At 31.8% G+C, this 25,815-nt stretch overlaps 2 protein-coding genes across 2 annotated transcripts in view; one reads left to right on the forward strand and one right to left on the reverse strand.

The window, feature by feature from the left end:
* The window catches only part of LOC133333667 (proton-coupled zinc antiporter SLC30A9, mitochondrial), a 116,260-nt gene that overhangs the window by 12,921 nt on the left and 77,524 nt on the right, over positions 1-25,815 (forward strand). The gene's annotated exons all lie outside the window — the stretch shown is intronic.
* On the reverse strand, positions 6,349-7,272 carry LOC133333670 (putative uncharacterized protein DDB_G0286901). Its single transcript, XM_061541960.1, has one exon. It carries the CDS (start codon positions 7,270-7,272, stop codon positions 6,349-6,351), a length of 924 nt encoding a protein of 307 aa, XP_061397944.1.

Here is a 25,815-nt window from a genome sequence, read left to right on the forward strand (position 1 = left end):
CTTTTAATCGGTTCCGATTTAGATATAGCTCCCACATATATTTTTTGTCGGATTTCAGGGAAATGGTGCCCCAAAGACCCGCTCGTTTGTCCGATCGTTACGAAATTTAGCATAGCGTAAAGAATTGAGACCAGAATTGTGTTTGCAAATTTTCCTTTAAATCGGTTAAATCCTTTAAATTTGTGCACCAAAGTCCCCAAGTTTGCCTGATTGGCACGAAATTTTGCAAAGCGTAATGAATTGAGTGACGAGTTTTATTCAAATATGTTCAGATTTAGATATAGCTGCTATATGTATTACCCTCCGATTTCATGTAAATGAGGCACAAACGACTTATCGTCTGTCCGATTATCACCAAATTCAGTTTAGGTTATCATCTTATTACTAGTATGAATTGTGGCGAGTTTGATTTAAATCGATTCAAATGTAGATGTAGCTCCCATAGAAATTTTCGCCCGATTTCATGTTAACGATCCCCCAAGGTCCCAAAGTTTGTCCGATTGTCACGAAATTCGGCACAAACGATCGTCTTGTTAATAGAATAAAGTTTGTTAAGTTTCATACGAATCGGTTCAGATGGGTCCACCGAAGACCCCAAGTTTGTCCGATTGTCACCATATTCGGTACAGACTATTGTCTTGTTATTAGAATGAAGTGTGTTAAGTTTCATTCGAATCGATTCAGGTTTATGAAATAAATTGAAATTGAAATATAGCGCCCATATAAAATTTCCCTCCTATGCCATGTTAATGGTCCGACCAAAGACCCCAAGTTGTTCGATTGTCGCCAAATTCGGCACATACTACCGTCATGTTACTAGAATGAAGTGTGTTAAGTTTCATTCGAATCGGTAAAGATTTAAATATAGCTCCCATATAAATTTCCCGCCGATTTCATGTTAATGATCCGCCAAAATTCAAAGTTTGTCCGATTGGCACCACATTCGGCACACACTATCTTCGTGTTACTAGAATGAAGTGTGTGTATTTTCATTCGAATCGATTCAGATTTATATATAGCTCCCATAAAAATTTCCCGCCGATTTTATGTATATGGTCCACCATAGACCCCAAGTTTGTCCGATTCTCACCAAACTCGGCACAAACTACCGTATTGCGACTAAAATGAAGTGTGTTAAGTTTCTTTTTAATCGGTTAAGATTTAAATATAGCTCCCATTTGAAGTTTTCTCCAGATTTCAGGATAATGGCCCACCAAAGACCTAAAGTTGGTCCGATTTTTTAAAAATATTTGTTAGGTTCTCACATTTTTTGAAACATTTCTTCAAAGCTCTACATAAGGCGTGCATTTTTTTAAAAATATATTTTCATTAGAAAATATCTCCAAACTAGAGAGGGACATTTAGCTACAGATCAGATCCTTTATATACCGAAAGAATATTCCCTCCATAAAACGGGAAATTCTATTTATAGAGAATTTCTTATGCTTTATAAATTCTTCTTCTACTTTCATGCAGCTATTCATTATTATTGAAAAGGTAATTTATTCCTTAAACGAGCATCTTCTTCAAAAAATATATCTCGAATATTTTCAAAAAATACAAATTATGATTCTCAACAAAACAAAAGCCAGTTTTTCAAAATAAAAACCAATACCAAAATTATTAGCATTCTCTTGATGATCCATTTTCTTCCTCTTTTTTGTTTTCAGTGGATTGAATAGATATAAAACTGGAATAAAATATGTCGATTTTATGGATTTAGAATCTGCAGAAACCTTAACTACCTACTCTTTTTTTAACATTTCCACAATACTACTTAAACTTCTCGCAAAGAAAGCAAAACAACAGCACCAAAAATTATGCATGCCGTTTAAGGAATAAAGCCCAGTATATATCCCACATATATATATAACAATATTAATATTATTATTATTATATTTTCAATACAATTATTTAAAATTCTAATACATTTTCTATACTCATTAACCTTTTTATTTTAATTTTTGTTTACTAATATCTAAAACCCTTTCATTTATTTGTTTTATTTTTGTTTTGTTTGCTTCCCTTGTCCCTAACCTCAATAACTAACACACAAGTGCTGTGCTATTGATTATTGTTTCATATTTTCAAGATGTTTTACTTAAAAATTTAATTTCTTTAATTTCAAAATTAAATCGAATAATATATCACTCAATCTAATAATGTAATTTAAAATCTCTCAAAGAAATGAAAACTAAAAAAAATCCCCTATCATATCTTCTGTCAGCCGTTTTACATCAAAACTCATGTCATTAATTGTGATCTAAGCAATATATTTTTTTAAAAATTATATAAATGTATATGTACATATATATATAATACTATGTAGTTAACTAATTGAATATATATATTGTTATAATTTCGAATAAATATATACAAAATACAATGAAATGAATACTTGTGAATGGATTTTCTTTAAAAAAAATGAAATAATTTTATAGTCTGAATACCCGCCCCTTAATACCCAACTTGTACTCTGGATTTAGGTATAACGACCTGAATTATTTGCCTCTTATAACCAATATGATTATGATTTGGTCTATTAATGTGGTCAACACATCTGTTAAAAAACTGTTTTAAATTATTGATTATTCCAATTGGAATATGAAGAAATGAGATCTCTCTCTGGCCTAAACATCTGTTAAAAACAGTTTTAAATTATTGATTAGTCCAATTGGAGTATGAAATGAAATTTCCCAACACTCTCACACACACAAAAAGTACCTTCAAATTTCTTCACCCAAAAAATCCCCCTATTTATCTACAATCTACTATACTTCACCTTAGGGCCCAGATTGCGGTCATTTTTTGTGTGTGACCAACATTTTCTTTCAAAAATATTAATTGCTATTACATAAATAAAGCAAACAAACAAACGAACGAACACAACAATTAATAGAAAATATGATAAAAAATTCTAGATAATGTTTTTCTGGTATTCAGCAAAATAATAATTCAGTAGCAGCAACAGAGACCAATGCTATATTAATTTTGTGTGTGTGTTTTTTGTTTTTGTTAATTTCAGTTTCACTGAAAAGCATTCCCTTTAATGGGTGTTACATTTAATGACCTTAGACGTCAGCCGGAACAATCTGTATTGACGTAATAAAACTAGGAGATGAATGAATTTGACCTTAAAATGGTATAATTTTCAAAATGATGAGAGGATTCTGATTTAGGGTCTCATATAATGGCGCGGATTTTTAAAAAAATATATTTTTTTGTGAATTTTAATTTTTACGAATTTCTTAAATACAAAATTTAAACTAGTTTAAACTAGAATTTCTAATTTTAAATGATTCATATATGTATTCTGACCCTCAATATTACTTAGTATTTACAATTTTTTCCCGTTCTAAACATTTTTGTTTTTCAATTAGTAATATAATTAATGTAATTATATCAAGACAAAACAAAACAAAAAATGCCTTAAAATTATTATTGAGTGAAATAATTACCTTACCTTATTGGTCAATGACTACATGAATTTATTTATATTTATATCGTGATAATAACGTGTCTTTTTAATATATCTGGTACTTTTTTCGCCAGTTGTTGTGTTGTTGCTGTTATACACTAAAAGAAAATCACTGATATATTTTTTTGACAGTATATAAATTATGATAAGATCAGTGGGCAAGGTTAACGTCATAGCGGCGAAGCAAAATAAACTTCGCATTTAGAGTATAATTTTAAAATAATTTCAAATGAAACATTAATTTGGTATTGCATGGTCCTTGGTACTGCCTACGTTGATAATATGAAATAAACAAAAAGTGACACCAAAACATTTTTGTTAGAAATGAATCATTCTTCAATATATTATTTCCAAAAACAAAGTTCAATACTATTCTGCAGAAATGTCATCATTACTTTTTAATATTACAGAACTAGTATAAAAAGAAAATTTTAATATAATTTTGGTTAAGATGACCCCGGATGACCTTATTTATAGGCCTTGATTGTTTTGACTGTACGGTTTATTAGAAATTGTACGGAATCAGCTGATTTCTTACAAATTCTTCCCAAGGCCTATTAATAAGGTTATCCAGTGAGACCAGAAGGATATCAGCTGATTGTCAAGTTTGCTGTCAACATCAATTATTGTGAATTGACTTCCAATATGAAAACGTAAAGCCAAAATGTTGACATTAGACTTGAGACAGCTGACTTTCTCTTGCTAGTTTAGATGAATTAATAAAGTCACACAGCACGTGAAAGTTATTTTCAAGGACCATCAAGACCAGACATTTTTGGAGAAATTTATCCGAGCGTGGTTTTTTGTAAAAACATTTTTTAAGGGTCTCACATAAGGCGTGGATATTATTAAAAATATTTTGTTTGGGTCTCTCAGATAAGGCTTGGATAATTTGTTACGTTCTCACATAACTGAATTGTGTCTACAATATCTAAATAATAATAAAATCATTTTTAAAGGGACTAGAAGGCGGCCAATTTTTAATATTTTTCCAGTGGCTTATAGAAGGCTTGGATTTTTTAAAAATATAGGCGTGGATTATTTTTTAGGGTCTCACATAAGGCGTGGATTATTTTTTAGGGTCTCACATAAGGCGTGGATTATTTTTTAGGGTCTCACATAAGGCGTGGATTATTTTTTAGGGTCTCACATAAGGCGTGGATTATTTTTTAGGGTCTCACATTAGGCGTGGATTATTTTTTAGGGTCTCACATAAGGCGTGGAATATTTTTTAGGGTCTCACATAAGCCGTGGATTATTTTTTAGGGTCTCACATAAGGCGTGGATTATTTTTTAGGGTCTCACATAAGGCGTAGATTATTTTTTAGGGTCTCACATAAAGCGTGGATTATTTTTTAGGGTCTCACATAAGGCGTGGATTATTTTTTAGGGTCTCACATATGGATTAATGGGCAGTGTACGGAATGATGTGATTTCTTCCAAATTATTACAGGTGTTTTTCGATTGCTATCTGGGTGATCTTATTAATACACCTCCATTAAAAAGTAAAATAGTCAACACTTTTCACATTAGACTTGAGAAAAAAACAGCTGACTTTTGCTTGTTGGGTGACTATTAATGGATGTGTCATCCAGAGATATCAGTTGATTCTCAAGTTTGGTGTCAAAATCCATTGTTGGGAATCGACTTCCATTATAAAAACGTAAACAAAGTCTAGCTGGTTGTACTTATTAATACATTTTAATGTCATCCATTACAACGATTAATATTTCTGATATTATTTTGCTCATCGTCTTGTAAACACACAAAATTTCTTACTGTGTAGCTTGTGGGATTCCTATACGAAACGTTGATAGCATCCGTAATGTTAATTTGTTGTTGTTCTATATGAAAAATGATATCATCTTTCAACACAAAGTTGATGTTCAAAAAAAAAAAAAAAAAAATAACCAAAATAAATAAAACAATTGTTTGTTATTTTTATATATATCAGATTTTTTAATAATCGTGTATTCTTCATTACTTAACAATCAGTCCAAATATATAGGTATTTTACTTATATTTATTAGCTAATTAATTACTAAATTGTTCTATAATATATATACTATATAATATACAATACTATTGCTTATTATTAATTAATTTAAAAAATTGTTTTTTGTCATGTAGTTAATATTAACAATTATTAGGAACATTGTTGTTGTTTCTAACAAGGAAAATATGGTAATATTTTTTTGTTAACAAAAGGCAAGTCTGTATTTTTAATTTTTTTTTGTATATAAATTGTACTAGTTTAACCATTTAACTGGTTGAAATATTGTGAATAATTATAGGAGAATACTTTTGGCAATAATATATATTTAGCAATTTGTTTCAAGCCTCAAAAAAATTTGTAATAGGTTTCTATTATAAAAAAGACTAGATAATAGATTAATAGACCTCGGGATTTTGGCAAATTTGGAATTTTTATGCAATTTTTGGTCTGTTCCCGTTCTACTGGAATCTACTAGTTTTACTATTATTTTCGATATCATAAAGGAAAATTTTTTTCAATGTCAAATAATGACATTTTTAATACAATTTAATTTCAAATTGCAATAGTTTTTTTTTAATATTGAAAATATACCTTTATCGTGTTTATAAAAATATTTTAATTTAAAAAAATTGCAAAATCCTAGGTCTATATATTAAATACTTCTTGGCATCTTCTTTTTATGTGGAATATTAATTCGATAACGAAAATTTATCGAAAATGTTATTATATAATTTGTATGTCTGTTCCAGAACCTGCAAGAATCTACTAATTTTTAAAATTTTTTAATCAAAAAAATTTATTGTAGTCAATTTTTTACTTTTTGTAGGTTCTGAAACAAATATTTTTATATATTTTGTTTAAATTGAGACATTTCTTAGTGAGCTTTTGTTGTAATAGTATTATTAACCTGAGGTGATATACATATATTTGAGGCATTTGCAATAACAATATCACCAATAGTTTGTATTATTTGTTTATTTAACATGGGGCTATTTACTTTGTCATTTGTTGTTGTTTCAAAATTCTGCAAATTCTCCAGATTTGGTAGGGATTTTTTCCTTTTTCCATCGTACAACGAATTCAACATATTCCAATAGGCTTGATTGCTGGCACAGGAACCACCATACGAATGGGATTTTTCTTTGGGTTTCTTGGCAGATGTTGTTGTTGCTGGGGTGGCTGATGAATTTCTGTTCGTTTCAAAATTCCTATGAAGATATTGTTTGTCATCATCATCATTTTCAGTTTTATGGTTTTTGCTAACGCCATCACTGCTGCTACAACAACAGCTGATGTGACTTTTGGTATTACTGCTACTATTGCTGCCGCTGTTGTTGCTGTTGCCACAGCAATTGTTGAGTGTTGTTTTATTTTTAGCAAATTTCATTGATTTAACTATTTTCAAGGTACCATTACAACCGATGTAATTAACATATTGCTGTGACGACTCAATACCCAGCCGTATACGACCATCATTTCCGGTATATTTCAAATGGCCATGATTGGTTTGGATTTTCAGGCGGGTATTATTGCCAATAACAATTAAATTACCCATATTCTGGGATATTTTAATGCGATTATTATTGCCAACAATGCGTAAATTACACGAATTTATATCCATATGTATTTCCTTGCAATTGCCAACAATATCTTTGTAGGCAGCAGCATCATGATCACAGTTGTGGTGGTGTTGTGTTTGTTCTTGTTCATTTGAGGTAGGGCAGGTACAACTGCAACAGCTGGATTCAGCACTGCAATCAGTCATGTTGTCATTATTGTCATAGACACGTATTCCCATTTTTGGTTATTTTTTATTTCAGCTTTTTTATTCTGTTTATTATTGCATTTATTTTTTCTAATAAATACTTCTTCTTGTTCTTTTGTACTTTTTTCAATGAATGCGTAACGTTTTCTTTTGTTTATTTGCTTAGTTTTTCATTAGCTGGCCATGTAGCCACTCACACACACACAGATAGAGAGAAAGAGAGAGGTAGACCATTCACTCTCATTCCATTAAACAATTTAGTTACTGGTCTGGTTTTGTTTATTTATGATTTGTATTGCTTCTTGTTTTTTTCATTCAAAAGGGGATTCACTTTCCGTCAATTATATCTCTTTGTATTGTTGTTCTTGTGTTTTCTTTAATATTACCGAAATTGCACGATCTCTCTAACGATCATTCTCGTTTGTATTTAGTTTATTTATTTTTTTTATTCCGTAACGTTCCGTTGAGTTGTTATTCAGTCCTGAGTTGATATAGTAATGAATTGTTTTCTCATAACGACTTTTGCTTTATAGCAAACACAGAAAGACACTGTTGTTAGCCGCCTCCAAAAACAAAACAACAAAGACAGCGACAAAAACAACAGCAACGAAAAAAAGAACAGCAGCAGCAGCGAAATCATTTGGAGTATTTTTACGGGATTTTTTTTTTTTTTGTTGGTTGAGACAGCAACAACACTTTCGTTTATTTGTTGTTGTTGCTGGTGTGTAGTACTGCCGTTTTATTTGATTGTTTGTTTATTTTATATACGTTATAGTTTTGCAAATTTGCTTGTTGTTGTTCTTTTTGTCATTGCTTATGATGCATTAATTCAAATCATGTTTCTTTTTGTCTACTCTTATCAAAAGAGCACATACAACACACGTGAGAAAAGCACTACGAGAGCAAATAAGGTAATACCGTTATTTGTGTATGCAATTAATATGTCAGCCAGCTAACATGACATATGAGATTAATCAAAAGAGGTAAATGAGCATTGCTTAATGACAAGGAAGGAAGAAGCATGGGAATTATTATTGTGATCTCAATTAAAATGGAATTAAGGTCAAATAAATTATTGTGTAGGTTATTTAAAGTTCAAAACTTGTAGAATAAAATATATATTTTATGAATAGAAAAATTTTTAAATATTAATCCCTTTGATATATAGCAAATCTTTTTTATTTATGCTACTTTTACCCCGAATATATTTTGTGATAACTGATCTTATAAACGTCGTTTGAGTTGTCATTTCCTTTGTCAAACGAATTTCCGTAATTCATTTTCGGTGTAAAAATGTACATTTAGGGCGTATTTACATAGGAAGGTCTTTAAGCGACTTTTATTAATAAAGTTAACCGGTTAGGCCAGCAAAAGTCTTCATTGACTGTAAAAATTTAAACAAATAAATGTTAGGCCACGTTTAGACTCGATCTCAAATGCCAATTCTATTGCGTATACGTCACGTTAGTCCTGTGGATTATATTAGGAATTAACATTTGAGATCGAGTGGATTCCGTAAATCTAAACGTACCTTTAAAAAGGTCAACCGGTAAAGTTAGCAGAAATCTTCATTGAAAATTTAGACAAATAAACAAAAAATATTGTTATTCGAACTAAATTGTACGTTCACATTACTATCATTAAACGACATTTACATTAGATCTTTTTGTGGTTTTATTTGACAAATAGGCAATGACAATTGAAACTTACAACGTAAACGTAATAATACATTAGGTAAGGTTTGGGGATGTGCAGTCCCTTATGTGGCTGCAGCACTCTGAGACCGTTAGGTCCGTTGTGATCATCCACGAGAAGAAAAGATATAAGGACAGATCTATAGGGGAGAGAAGATTGGGGAAATAACGAGATATGATATGAGATATGAGAAGCTTACAGAAAGATATAAAAAGGTAAGAATGGAATAAAGTCGATGGCTATAGGATCAGACAGAAGATATATTACGTGTCAATGTTGCACTTTCCCAACCACTTTAGGGTTCTAATTATGCTGTCGATTAGAGCAGGTTCAGTTATTGAGAAGAAATTAAGACTCGATAGAAAATGAGCACCCACTAGTCTGTGTTGCCTTTAAGCCAGGGCTGGACAGTGACACAGAAGATGCTCAATAGCCTCCGTCTCCTCCTCGTCAACGCAGAGTCTACAGTAATCAATTGCATCAAGATCCCATTTACGAGTAAAAGCCCTGATATTGCAGTGACCAGTAATGATTCCCGTCATTACTCTTATTTCAGCTTTGCTCAGGTTCAACAGTGAGTGCGTTCTTTTGGTAGACAGAGTCGGCCAAATGGATCTTGACACGTTGCACCTAGGTTCGTTGTGCCAAAGTTCATAGGCTCTTTCGTCGAAGAACGCCTCAAAGTTCCGGTAAAGATGATATATGAGTGGTTTAATTGTGTCATCAATTGCTAGATCTGTGGATTGAGATCCTCGTCTAGCTAGTTCGTCCGCTCTTTCATTACCCAAGATGTCACAATATCCTGGTACCCAACACAACCGAAAGCTGTAAGTAAGTTCTTCCAAAGCTGCCCTACACTTGAGGACGGCCTCAGATTTGATATAACAAGATTTGATGGCTTTAAGAGCCGCTTGACTATCCACGAAGATAGTCACCGGTTCAACGACCTCTGCATCCAGACTTTTTATCAATTCCGCTGCCTTCCAAATCGCGAAGATTTCAGCTTGGAAAACACTACAGTTGCAATCCAGCTTGTAGGTTAACTCAAGTCATAGCCTTTCACAGTAGACGTCCGCCCCTGTACCTACTCCCATCTTGGATCGGTCTGTATACAAGGCCAGACCGTCCAGAGAAGGATTACTTCGGTTCCAGTCGTCTCTACTTGGAATAATAGTCGCTTAGATGTGATATATAGTCGCTTAGATGTACGCGTTGGTCCAATTTCATACCTGCCTCGTTCAAGATACGGCCTCGCCCAAAGGTACAACTTTGCCATAAGTTTCGTGCAGCCTTAGGGCGCTACGCGCGGCCTGACACTTAATGCTGAGGCTCAGGGGCCTAAAATTCAGCATTGCGTTCAGGGCTGTTTGTGGCGTACTCCTCCTGGATTCTGTAACTAAAATCGTGGCGGTTCTTTGTACCTTATCTAATTTACTGGATGTCGACTTGTGACGCAGACAGTTCCACCACACAAGAGAACCATAGGATAGAATGGGCCTTACCACAGTGTTATATAACCGGTATATAGTTGATGGTTTTAGCCCCCAGCTTTTCCCAATGGAGTTCTTGCATGCATAGAGTGCAATCATACCTCTCTTCGCTCGTTCCTCAGCATTCCTATTCCATCGTAGTTGACAGTCCAGGATTGTACCAAGGTACTTTGCTTCAGGAGATGTTCAGATGTTGTCACATTTAAAAATATATTTGCAACAAAAAATTTCGATCAAACTGTCAGAGAACATAAATTTATTTGCTAGAGAATATTGAAAGAACTTTGGGCCAACTTCGATTATTTTCTTTATTCTTGTTTTGTATTTTATGAATTATTTTCCGGGTATTGTCGATTTTCTGTTTGAAAGAAAACTTAAATGGTAAACTGTGGTCAATTTTGGGGAAATGTGGCTAGAACTCTATAAATATCGTACATCAGAAAACAAAAATTTTTAACGATATAAAAGCCGGAACAATGTACAAATCAGCTATTATTTTTCTATGTTCGCTCCTAAAAAAATATTGTAAGGGCAAAGAAATTCTTGCCCGAAACACCTTTTTGGGCACATTGCTCCCATTTTTGCTTGCTGTCAAATAATTTCTTTGTTTTACCAAAATCAGCTGTTTTTGTATTTGCCAATGAAAATATTTTGTGGTTAGATTATGACAAAGAATTATTTGACACTTTTCTCAAATATTTGCCTAATGTGACCATACCTTGAGGCATGAATTCGCCACCCGGTAGAGCTTATTTATATGCTATATGTTTAATGATAAATTATTGGTCTGTTCCGGTACTACAAGGATGTAAAACAAAAAATATTACAAATTGCGAGCTTCTACATTTGAAAATGTTTAATAATGATCTATGTGTAAACTCATTCTTGACATACTGTATAATTTTGTGATAAATTATCATTTAAATGTCATTTAAGCTGTAATTACCTTTGTTCAATAAAATCGAAATTTTTCTAAAATATATTCGGTGTAAAATTGTGACCTTAGAGCACGTTTAGACTACTAAATCCACTTGATCTCAAATGTCAATTCGGCAGCGTATACGTCACCTCAATCATGTTCACAAATCCAGTGGATTATATTTGACGTATATGCTATGTAATTGACATTTGAGATCGAGTGGGTTTTGTAAATCTAAACGCAGCATTATGGCGTATCTACACTGAAATTGATCAATTGTAAATCATCAGTTAAGTTATCACAATTTCGGTCAATTGTCCAAATTTCTTTGACAACTTGACAATTAATATTTTCATAATTCTAATAGGTGTTGCTCTCCATTATATCAAAAATGCAAAAAACATAAGTTCTTTTAGCTAAGTATTATTCATAATAATTTAAAAACAAAATTAAATTTTCCACACCCTCTATATGTAATTTCTTTTTTAACACCTGATGAAAAAAAATCACCACAATCGTTTATCATAATACCTCGTTATCAACAAAAAAAAAATCTACTCTAAATTTTATTGATAACAAAAAAATAATTCCCATAGAAAAATTTTGTTGTTGTTGTTTTCAACGACCTTCTAAAGGTCTTTATATCGAAACAAGTGACAAGTGTTGACGGATCCACACTTATTTGTATTATTTATTGTATTCAATTGAAATGTCATAAAACAGCGTAACTACTCATACATACTCAGCAATGCATATCGCCGGGCAGAAGAGTACATTCCCCTCTTTAAACAAATCTGCAATAACAACAACAAAAATCCAATCAAATAAAATTATTAATTTATCGTTAACAGTTGACAAAAAAATACAACAAAGTTCTTGTACTTTCCTTTTAGAACCTTATCAATTTTTTTAAAAGGTGATTTTTTCGGCTTCTTTTTTCGTTGTTGTTGTTGCTGCTATTATTATTGGTTCTTTTTGTTTTACAAGATAACAAATGATTTAGAAAGTTGATATCATAAATTTGTTGTATGTATGTACATAGTAACTGAATACGCATAGTATGTAGTAGCTTAGTCTTATCAGTAGAATTTGGTTCCATTTTCATATACTAGTACTTTTATACCATGTGTGTGTGTGCAATGATATGGGATTTTTTTTAATTTTTTGGGAAATCCTATAATAATACTTTTAAAGGCTTCCAGGGGCTTATTGATTTTGGGTGAAAATTTTAAAAGGGTTTTCTGTTGGAAAATTAGTGTCTAATGATCTGTTCCCGTACTGCAAGAATCTCCTAGTTTTTACTACCATAACAAATTTCCCTTTATAATTTAAAAATATATTAATTTTTTTAAATGTCCATATATTAATAATTTTATATTTCTTTCTAAGGATTCATTTAAACAGAATAAGTTTTGATACTTCATCGCCTAATCATCGTTAAAGTTGTCATTTTATTTATAAATATGTCAAATAATTAAAAAAACATGTTCTGTGTAAATATACCCTAAGGATTATATGATGACGTTCTGTGTAAATGCGCCCTTAGGGTCCTATATTTACTAATCATATAACGCGTTCGATGTAAAATCGCCCTTAAGCTACATTTACTGCTTTCTAAATGAAGCATAAGGATTGAATTGTGACGTTCTGTGTAAATGCGCCCTTAGGATAGTATAACACCACATTTGGTGTAAATGCGACCTGACATCATATGTACATTGAATTGTGACGTTCTGTGTAAATGCGCGCTTAGGATATTACACCAAATGATGTTTATCACATTCGGTGTAAATGCGACTTGTCACTATATTTACATGATTAATTAAAAATTAATAAATAAATGGGCCCTTAGGATACTATTACACCAAAAATAAATACATTTTAACGCGTTTGGTGTAAAATCGCCCTCGAGCTATATTTATTGCTTTGAAAATGTACAATAAGAATTAAATGAAGTCGTTCTATGTAAATACGCCCTTGTGATAGTATTACACCAAATGTTTACCGTAGTCGGTGTAAATGCGCCCTGACACCATATTTAAATGATTAATTGCCTTTTTTGCCATAAATATGTCATATTGTCATTGAAGAAACGTGATATGCTCACGACAATGTCATTAATCAGGTAAATGAAATACATGGCTAGGCAATACTTAATGGTAAACTAAACTGTATTAATGTTAATATTAAAAACAAATTACATTACACAGAACCAGCTCGCCAATGCAATAAGAACTCAGTACTCTTAAACCACGACACACACATTCGGACAAATATCATGTTAAAATTAAAACAATAAATAAAACTAGTTTATCAAGCCTCCAAAAAGTGTCTGTTATTTTTAATGGAGTACATGTCCACACACTCGTTCATTTAACGTAACGTAATACGATCGATTGTAGCTCGAATGTGTATGTACGAACAAAATATGTCAACATGTTTAAAATTGTATATCGAGTATTCGTGTTGTCGTGCCTCCCGCCAATACGGGAAGAACCTTTTTCCATTAAATAACTTCCACAATGCAATACGACAGATACAAAAAAAAAGAAACAAAAACACCAACAAATTTTCAATTATTTTTTATTAAACAATATCAAACGTAATTTATTAAATACAGGGTAGAGTAAAATCTTATTACTGGATTTCGTTTGTTTATCCTTTTCGACAAATTTGAATTCAAGCATAATTTGTTCATATTTGTATCCATGGCGCAATACTGCAGTTAGAAATAGTTTAAAGAAAATAAAAAATGCAACTCTGTAGTGGTGTCTTATTATGTCATATTTACAAAGGGGCATTTTTACACCGAACGTGTTTTGAGGCAAATAGCTACCATCAGATCACATTTTCTTCTCAAAGCGGCCTGTTCTATAAAACGAAAAAAATATTTTGTTTATTGTTTTGAATGCTGAGTCAAAAAAATGTAATTAAATTGATTTTTCAATAAACACAACAACCGTTTGTGTACAAGTTATTTATATTTGACGTTAGAAGCCACATTCTAAGGAGGTGTTTTTTGTTATTCACCTGAAGTTATCGACTTTCGACTAATCGACTTTTTTTATTGAAAAGTCTAAAAGTCGAAGTCGACTTTTGGCCTTTGGGAAAATCGCAATGTCGACTTTTCAAGATCGATTTGCTTCATAAATTCTTGGTTTATTATCACAAAGCCGAAATTGTCCAAAAATTACACATTCCAAAACTTTTTTTCATCTGTTGACAACAATTCTTATAAAAAATTAAATTTTAGTCGATTTTGCTTTAGCTGGTAAAAGTCGAAAATCGATTTTAAACAGGTTTGACAAAATCGAAAGATCGAAAAGTCGACTTTTTAGTCAAATGAAAAAAATCGAAAAGTCTAAAGATCTACTTTTTGGTCAAAAATCGAAAAGTCTAAAAGTCGACTTTTGCGTTTGACTACGTATCCCTATATCTTACCTTGCATTAAAGTACATTTACATATACGATTCTAAATCCCGACCCGATTAACGAAATACACCCTAATTGTTTACACACACTTCTAATCATGATCCAAATGGCGATCAGCTGATATATGTTACGTCAAATATAATCCACTGGATTTGTGAACTGGATTAACGTGACGTATGCGCAATGGAATTGTGATCGAGTGGATTTAGTAGTCTAAACGTAGCCTACGTCAAAAATACGATTCATTGGATTTCTGAACAGTATTAAGGTGATGTATACGCTATGGAAGTGATATTTGAAATCGACTGGATTTAGTAGTCTAAACGCACTCTAATAGCTTCAAGTTTTATTATTTTCCCCAAAAATATGAATTGTTCATATAAAATCCTTTTTGCATTTGATTAATGCTGTGACTTTGATCATGATATAAAATAAATCGAGATACGAGATGGTGAATTTCATAAATATATAAGATCAGCTGATTTCTTTAGATCAGCTGATTTCTTTCGTGTTCAACACCAGATATTTGCCTTTTGCATTAAACTTTTTTTTTATAAAAATTTTGATGACATATATAAAAAGCAAATGAAAATTCAAATGACAAACAGATTATTCTTTTTATTTTTTATCATAAACCCCTAAATACTATCAATAAATTAAAAAATCTTGTTCAATAAATCAATTTTACCGATATTCAACAACAAAAATTTGAAAACCCGTCGAGGTTATTGTACCCCAATATGAATGGTATATTACATTTGTTGTTTAAATATGTTAACATGATTATTATTTATTTTCGCCGGTTGTTGGTTATCGATTTTTAATCTACATTCAATTTTTGATAATACAAATTTTTTGTTAATGTTATTAATAAGAGTAATTAAGATTTGTTATTTACGTATTTAATAGATTATAATTTTTCGTGTGTGTGTGTAGATACAATTTCTTCGAAAGGGGGTTTTCTCGTCGTCCATTGAAATTAAACAAATGAAAAAAAAAAATGTGAATAAACAATAAAACAAATATCATCAATGTTGATGGTGTGAAAAAGTTTTTTAAGTAATCATAACAAAATTAAAAATAATTTAGTAATTTAAACAGTTTTTTGTTATTAGAAAAACAATATATGGGAAGTGTGGTAATATTAATATATATATACAAATATGTGTAAGAAATATAATTTCATTTTTTTTAATATATAGTTATATGTATGTCTGGTCCACAACCTGCAAAATTGTACAATTTTTTACTACGATAATAATTTTCTTTTAGTAAACTATTGTTCATATAGACCATGACACCATTTAGAACAGCTGACTATCCGTTTAACTGCCAAAGCTCATAGTTTCTCCATTTAGAACAGCTGACTATCCGTTTAACTGCCAAAGCGCATAGTTTCTACAATGGCATAATGAATAGGTAGTCCATTTAGCGCAGCTGATGTCTCGATTAACTGTCAAAGTGGGTAATTTCTACTGGAATTCGATGTGCAGTGTTGCCAACCATGTGAAATATTATAAGGAAAAGTTTGACAGATGGTCGAGACGAAAACAAAAGGTTTTGTTTTGATACATCACCTTATAGTACGTTTACATTTAACCAGATTTCGTTAACCCAGTGGGTTTTGAATTGTCAATTCCTTTGCATATGTGTCAAATAAATTCTCATAAAGTAGGTTAACCCGGTAAAAAGTTCTAATGTATACACCGTTTTATTATTGCATTATGGTTTATACATGAATCGACGTGCAATGTTGCCAACCAGAAGAAATATTAATAGAGAAAATTTAACAGATGATGGACTAAAAACATATGTTTTTCTTTTGATACATCACCTTATTATTGCATCATGATATAGAACATGTTCTGCATGGCACAATAAATAGGTACTCCATTTAGAACAGCTGACTATCCGTTTAACTCTCAAAGTGCATGATTTCTACTTGAATTCGACGTGCAATGTTGCCAACCACGAGAAATATGACTAGATATAATTTTGACAGATAATTGACTAAAAACATATGTTTTTGTTCTGATACATCACCATATTATTGCATCATGATATAGACCATCTCCAGAAGACCATATATCTTTAGAAATTTATATAGTACATTTACAGGGTGAGATAAAAAAATGCTGCAACAAAGTCAATAGCCATAATTTTTCATTTTTTTTAAATTTATTGAATGAAAACAAAAATATTGGAAATAGCATCGAATTTTAAAGCAAGTTTAGATTTGTTCGAATTGGTCACGAATTATGGCCTTCAAACGGCCAATGAAAGCGTCACACACTGCCCGAATGTTGCTCTGCTGTATTTTGGCCCATTTCCGGCGAAGCGATTGCTTGAGGTGATCGACACTTTGTTATATTTTAGTACCAACCTTGTTTTCCAAAATACTACAGGCACAATAGTCCAACGGATTGGTATCCGGAGATTTTGGCGGCCATTGTGCGCTGGAAACAGGGCTGCCAGATTTTTTTTTGGAAAAATCGTCAAAATGACGATTTTTTTTTATCAAAAATCGTCAAAAATTTAAATACGCACATTTAGATATATTTAAATATATTTTTTATTAAAATGAACATAAAAGAGGTATTCAATTTATTAAACACGTTTTTTAAAGCTAATCAAGAAATTCATTTATTTTATAAATAAATATTTCGACTTTAATAAAGTCATTCATTTTGAAAAGAAATATTTGTGTTAATCATTTTCAAAATGTCGGTTTTAATTAACGTATCATAACAATTTGTTTTGTTAACTTTCAAATAATCTTTGGTATAAATTTCTCCATTGAATCCTTATTGGGGGAATTTCGACTTTTCGTTTTATTAAGATTTACTTGGCTGAAAACACGCTCAACATTTCCTGAGGAATGGGGTAATACCATTACCTTCCGTACAAATTTAGTTATTATAGGAAAAACATATGAACCATCACCACGTTTCAAATCAAATAATGCATTCCAAAAACGAAATAAATCGGTTTCATCATTTTCACAAATGTTATCAAAATCATACAACCTTAGTTCGCGAAATTCTGAATCCAATTTTTTTTTTCATCTTCGTTCACAAAATGTGGAAATTCTTTAAGGATATCATTACTAATATACGTGCGACTTATCATAGATACAATTTTAAAAATGCTTTCAAATCGAATCTTTTTAAAATTGTAATAACTTTGTATAAATGGAAACTTAAATTTAATATAACAACGTTTCCGTTCACCAATTTTCTTCAATTTGCCCGTGTCAAAAAACAACAACCGTTAACTTTTATCTGTTTTGTTGCTGTCTACCCAGAGGACGGCACAGCTGATTGGTAGTTTTTCATCTATCTGGGTAAACGTAAACTGTTGTTGGATTTGTAACAGTACAAAGTATACCTCACACACATATGCCAAATATTCAAATTCTTTCTACTTTTTCTTTCGCTTTATACATTTTTGATGTTGCCATAAAAAAAGAACCCAAATATTGCAATATTACTAAAATGACCAAAAATCTTCATTTTTTGGGCAAAAATCGTCAAATCGTCATTTTTAAATTTTTGACCAAAAAATCGTCAAAATGACGATAAATCGTCAAATCTGGCAGCCCTGGCTGGAAATGAAGCGAGAAACCACATTTTGTAACCATTCTTGGATGGCGCGTGCTGAATCCTGTTGGAATGTCGAAGGACAAAAAGACTTTCATACACCCTCCAGAATATTTTCCCGATAATATTCGGCATTTATTCTGATGCCACGGTCGATTAATACGAGCGGAGAGCGACCATCGTCTGTTATGACGGCCCACACCATCACCATGGCCGGCGCTTGAGTTCTAGTGGCCAACCGAAGGTGCACATTTTCAGCTGACCTCTTTGGTAAAGTAAACACGATCATTATGTTTGTTTACAAACAGCTGGACAGCGAATTTTTTCTCATCGGAGAAAACCATCTTCGGCAGTTCACCACTCTTCGCCAAGCGCACATTTTCAGCTGACCTCTTTGGTAAAGTAAACACGATCAGTATGTTTGTTTCGAATTTTTTCTCATAGAAAACCATCTTCTCACCACTTTCAGCAACTCAATTTTCAGTCTATTTTCTTTCCGTTGCAGTGTGAGTTCTTACACTTTTTGGAATTTCAATGGCTATGCCCGGAGATCATTTTTCAATAATTGCCCAATGGAATATTGTGATATGTTCAGCTCACTACCCATTTTTCGGCAACTGGACGCGGGTTTCGATCAAGTCGCTTCTTTACTTTTCGAACCATTTCTGCTGATGTTACTGTTTTCTTTCGTCCACTTCATTGACGTCGGACTACGCTACAAGTGACACGGTAACGAGCGATTGTACGAGAGTGCTCTAACGATAGCCACTTGTGGTTTTCCAGCCAAATAAAAAGCCAAAAAATAAAAAAAGAAATCACAATATGACGCCTGAATTCCATCACGAATAACTTTTTTCTGGAAATTTCTCACCAAAATGTTTTTGTACGCTTGTAAACAATATAATGAGCTGTCACTGGAATAATTTTAACAGCTGTCGGACTAGTGGCTTAAGCGATGTACACACTATCACTTTTGAATGACAGGTTTTTATCGATTACTGACTGTCCAACAACCATGAATATTTTTGTGGTTGCCTAATGAATGACAATCATGAGAGGCCACACTATCAAACAAGCAAAATTTGGGCAATAGTGTCATTCAAAAATGCTAGTGTGTACACCGCTTTAGAAATGACAGCAGTATGAAATTGGTTGCAGTTTGTTCATCTAACCCATGGCACAATGAATAGGTAGTCAAATTTAGCGCAGCTGATGTCTTGATTAACTGTCAAAGGGGATAATTTCTACTTTAATTCGATGTGCAGTGTTGCCAACCATGTGAAATATTATATGGAAAAAATTGACAGATGATCGAGACAACAACAAAGGTTTTTGTTTTGATACATCACCTTATTATTGCATCATGATCTCACCCTGCACATTGTACTGGATTTAGCAAATCCAATTGATTTAAAATGTCAATTCTTTCGCACATATCTCAAATAAATCCTCATAGAGTATGTTAACCAGATTTGAAGTGTGTCAGGAAATAAATTAATTAATGGCGAATATAATAAATATCATATATAGACAGCCAAATAATTTACCATCATTCAATTAATAACCCACAACAAAACTTTTTAAGGGCCCTTTAGCCGATAAGCCAAGTGTTATCATTATCTCACTTGACATAAATGCTAAATCATGATTAGTTTCAAAAATAAAAAATTGCAATATATGTATCATGGACACTAGTCATACAAAAAAATATATGTCAGCACGATAATAATTTAAAGTACTGAACGTTTCAGGTGTTTTTTAAAGGGAACTTACCAAAATTAGAACTAAATGTAAACAAAAATCAGCTGACCGTCGTTTAAATGAGCATGGTGAATCCCCCTACCCAAGGAGACCTAAATTACGTGCTTTTTCAGTGATGCAGATGTAGATTGCTATAAACACCGAGTTCGTATTGGTTCGAAGTTGGCGCCCAAATGATTTAATTCTTTCTTGCAAATTCGTTTCAATTCCAAACAGTGACTCCAATTAACCGTCGTTGGCTTTTATTTCCCCCTTATTTCCAGGTTTTCGAAATTGGCGACCAAATGATTTAAATCTTTGTTTAGTTCTTCTGTGAGAGCTTCTTGCAGCCTGTTTTTGTAAAATTCCAAACGAACGAATTCGAGTGACTTACGACCAAACCTTTATTTATGTTTATAAATGTTTTCTGATTCAAAACAAAAATAAATGACATATTTTTCAAAACCAAGGAGTTTGGTCGTAAGTCACTCGAATTCGTTCGTTTGGAATTTTACAAAAACAGGCTGTTAATATCAGCTAAGACAAAATTGGTTTATTTTTATGCATGCAAGATCTAAGATTTTAAGATTTTAGACGTGGTCAGTAACTCCAAAAAACCGTCCTTATCTTATATTACACCATATTTTCAGGTTTTCCGAATTGGCGCCCAAATGATTTGAATCTTTGTTTGTGTGTTTCCTCCTTAAATCCCAGTATCAGCTAAAGTTTTTTATCTTAAATTGTAAAGGAATGTCAGAGTTGTATTTGGGTTTTATGGCCCTTTCATTCTTTTACATTTTACAAGATCTACTAAAATATAGCATGCCTGAAATCTTGTAATGTGTCTTCCCCTTTAGCTATTAATTTTTATGTAATTTTGTGGCCATCATTTTGAGTTTTTTATCTGTTTCTAAAGAACCATCGCTGGCTATTGTTAACCCACATTTTCAAGTTTTTTACTACGATTACAACATTTCCTTTATGATATAAAATGATATGATCATTATAAAATTTATGATATGATCATTATAAAATTATCATTTGTCATTCGGTGTAAATGCGCCCTAAAAATGTATATATTGTTTTTATGATCCACAAATCATCAAAAACACTCATGTAAACAAAAATCATCTAATCATCGTTTAAATGTGTATGGTGAACCCCCCTACTCAAACTAGTATACCTTTGTTCCCGGTATCGATTTTCTATGATATTAAAAAAAATAGTTAATTTATGCAGTACGGAAACAGGCCAATAATAACACCTTCAGTGTAAATGCGCACTAGTGGTACATTTACATCAAACATGTACCGTTATGATTTTCATAAAATAATCATTTGTCATTTGGTGTAAAAGCGCCCTTATACTGTATACCATTGTCGGTATCTTGTTTCTATTCAAAACACTCACGTAATCATCGTGTATGGTGAACCCCCCTACTCAATAGTAGAGTAGGGGGGTTCCCCTACTCAGTAGAGTTCCCGTTACTACGATTTTCTTTATGATATAAAAAAAATAATCAATTCATGCAGTACGGAAACAGACCAATAATAACATCATCGGTGTAAAAGCGACCTAGTAGTGCATTTACACTAAACATGTACCGTTATGATTTTCATAAAATGATTACTTTTCATACTGTGTAAAAGCGCCCTTAAACTGTATACCTTTGTCGGTATCTTGTTTCTATGATCCATAAATCATTAAAACACACAATAAACATTATCAAATTAAATAATTAAACAAAAAAAGAAGAAGAAAACTACAAATAATATAATTACTGCAAAAAAGAAAATATTAGAAATATAAACAATACCAAAATATTTCACACCCATTACCCATGAAAAAAATGTTTTGTTGTTTTCTTTTCCTACTTTTCGCGTCACTAAAAAATCCCCGAAAATATTTTCAAAAAAATAATAATAAACGAACTTTAGTAGCAGCTTAGCGTACAATAACAAAACACGCTAACTGAAAACCGGCAATTCATAAAATCTCTAATTTGAAAATGAAGAACAACAACAAAAAAAGAAGTGATGAAAAAAACAATAACAATTTTAAAAGAAGCTACTTAAATTCCCACCATTTGTGAAGGTATTTTGAGGTATCTCTCTTATCTTCGCCCATGATGATTGATAAACAAAAAAAAAAACGACCACCTGTATATCTACAATGATTTGAACATGGATTTTTGTTGTTATTTTTCTTGCTGCCTCTACTGTTAAGAGGGCACACCGTGTGAGGGGATTTTTTGGCGTTGATGTTTCTTTTTATTTTAAATAAATGAATATATGCAAATTTTTAGTTTCGTTATAATTTTCAAATTGACCTTTGGTAATTTTTTTTTCATCAAATCGTATATTTTGACGTATGGCGGAAGGGTAAAATTTTAATTTCAAATAAAAAAAGAAATGCCGATCTATTTTTAGAAATCTATGGAATTTGTAAAAAATGATTTATGAATTTAATTAATTTTGTAAAGTTGTGATTCCTTTTCTCCAATATTTGTTTACCAAATTCCGTATTATGTTTACAGTCATTATGTTGTGTCATAAATTAGTAAGAAGCCGGCATGACTCAGAGTTAGTTTCATTTCAAAAGAAATAAAAGTGATTTTTTGGTGTCACTATCAAAAAAAAAAAAAAAATTCAAAATAAAAATTGGCGACAGATTAAAAAAACCACAAAATGATGACCACAGAATGACATAAAACGTTAACCTAAAGGGATTAGTTCATAGAATGGCAACAAACACCCAAATACAACTCTGATATTTAACATTTAATAATTAAAAAACTTCAGCTGATACTGGATTTAACTTTTATTGTTAACCATTCGGGCGCCAATTTCAAAAATTGTTAAAATGTGGGTGGGTTAATAGCCTGTGATGATTCATTGGAGACAGTGGGGACAGATTGAAAAAGCCCAAAATGACGGCCACTAAATGGCAACTTTAACCTAAAGGGGGAGACATTTAAACAGATTTCAGGCATGCTTTATTTAGGTTAGTTAAGAGAATGGCAAAAACCCCAAATACAACTCTGATATTTAACATTTAATAATAATAAACTATTAGGTTCCACTTTTATTTTTAATCATTCGGGCGCCAATTTCAAAAAAATTGAAAAGGTGGATGGGTTAATAGCCAGCCACGGTTCTTTGGAGACAGTGGGGACAGATTAAAAAATAACCGCAAAATGACGGCCACAGAATTACATAAATATTTATACCTATAGGGGAGGACACATAAAAAGATTTCAGGTCTGCTTCATTTAAGGTAATTTTGTAAAATGTAAGAGAAAAAGGAGGACGGCAACAAACCCCCAAATACAACTCTGATATTCCTTTATTATTTAACATTTAATAATAAAAAACTTCAGCTGATATTGGAATTCATTTTTATTTGTAATTATTCGGGCGGCAATTAAAAAAAGAAAACAAAAACCTGAAAATGTAGATTAGTAATAGCTAGCGATGGTTCTTTGCAATCAGTGGGAATCTATATATTTATTTTTTTGACAACAAACTCCAATTACAACTCTGATATTTCTTTATAATTATAAAAAAAAACTTCAGCTGATATAGGAATTCACTTTTATTTGTAAACATTCGGGCGCCAATTTCAAAAAAACCGTAAAAATGGGGGTTAGTAATAATCAGCGATGGTTCTTGGGAGTCAGCGAGAATCTATATATTTATTTTATTAACCGTAACGGCTATCATTGTCATATTACGACAAAAGTATTTTCAACTTCACTTCATTACTTACGTCGTCTAAACCCTTAGAAATTAAAAAAAAAGTATAAATCCTGCACGAAAAAAAAGAAATGAGGCAATTTTTGCTTAGTTAATGTTAAGGGGCTCTCACAAATGTACTAAACAAAGATTTAAACCATTTGGGCGCCATTTTCGAAAACATGGAAAAATGGCTTAATATAAGCCAACAATTTGTTTATGGAGTCACAGTTGGAAGGGGATACAGATTCGGTCTTTATAGCAAATTTTTCCTAGTCAAGGCTCATGGTGGATCTACAACAGAGGATCGTAACAGAAGTTCGTTTGCCCTCTGGTTTACAATTTACTTCAATTTCCTAATGGGAATGTGTGAAGCAACAAATTTCTTTACACGATGATCGACATTTAGATCATGATTAAACAATTTGGGTGTATCTGGATTTCGTTAATCGTGCCGATTTAAAATCGTATATGTAAATGTACTTTAAACCTACTTTATGAGGATTCATTGGATAGACATACAATGGTACTGACCATTTAAATGAACTGTCGACTGTCTATAAAATCATGTACAATGTACACCTACTATAAGTCTACATATGCTTATACAAAATTCACCACAAAAATAGTGTAAACTGTGGTACATTCATGCATTTGTCTTGCATGTTGCTTATTATTGCATAAAAAATTGCCATCTTTTCATAGCTAATGGAGATTTCAGAGAAGCAGTAAACCATGTTTTAAATCATTCGGGCGCCAATTTCGAAAACCGGGAGAATTCGAGTTATAAAAAGCCTACGTTTCTTTTATTTTATCTAAAAAACTGAACCCTTATGATAGCTCCGTTTAAATTTTATACATCATCTTTGGATAACATAAATTTTATAGCCTTTCTTTTAATAGCAACTCTTCTCTAGGTTAATGACAAGATCTATGACATACACGAAGAAAAATAAACGAGCCTACATGAGTATTTTTTATAAACCAACTCATGTCCATGTAAGAATACATACACACATGCTCATATCTTTCCAACTGACGCAATATAACCCTATATGTATGCACTGCGAACGTGTAAGCAAACACACATGACACATGTTCCAAATTGCAAATCAATATAAAAAGGTTACACCAAATGGCTGGCATTGTTGGTCACAGAGTTAAGTGTTTTTTTTTTTAACATTTCATTTCAATTTTTTTTTTTTTTGGAATGAGTTGTGCGGGGATTTTTCTTGTGTCCTATAGTTTTTGTTATTGTACAATGTTGTTGCTGTTGTTTTTACATGGAATGCACTGTCTGATTCAGACAATAACGCGTGTTGTATTTTCTGATGAAAAATTTCAAGAAGTATGTAGAGGAAAACAATTGTTTACAAAAAAAAAAAAATACCGGATATAAATTGAAACGAAATAAAATTTATGTGTAAAAAAACTAAACGGAGAGGTCAATGCGAGTTGCTATGCGAAGAACAATATAATCACGTTGTAAATAATTGGGGAATTTGTAAATTGAATGGATATTCGCAAGGTCTTTAAAACATAAAAGAGAAATAGCCGCAAAAACAGATAATTTTTTTTAATAATTTTTTAAATATACAAAATCCAATCGATATCAAATGTATATTTCAAATGGTGAACTTCAAAAAAAATCCATTTGATTTTGTAAATAGGATTTAATTGACGTATACGATATGAAATTGGCATTTAAATCAAATTGTCACATAAATCAGAATAATTCATATTATTAAGCTACGTTTAGACTTACGACACGTTTATCCTGTTCACAAATCCCGTGGATTATATTTGACGTATAAGCAAAGAAATTCACATTTGAGATCGAGTGAATTTCGTAAATCTAAACGTACCTTTACAATACAGTACAAATACTTTTTATATTACTTTGTTTTATTCATTTACATTTTGAGATTATCCTAAAAATATACTTTAATTTTATGTAGCCGCTCTTG

This window comes from Musca vetustissima, unplaced genomic scaffold, assembly GCF_032173495.1.
Source record: "Musca vetustissima isolate MV318-11 ecotype Yass unplaced genomic scaffold, APGP_CSIRO_Mvet_v1 utg8392, whole genome shotgun sequence".
NCBI lineage: Eukaryota > Metazoa > Arthropoda > Insecta > Diptera > Muscidae > Musca > Musca vetustissima.

Bases quoted from the DNA above. Each gene is read 5' to 3' on its own strand.
- LOC133333670 (XM_061541960.1), bottom strand. From the start codon at position 7,272: ATGGGAATACGTGTCTATGACAATAATGACAACATGACTGATTGCAGT.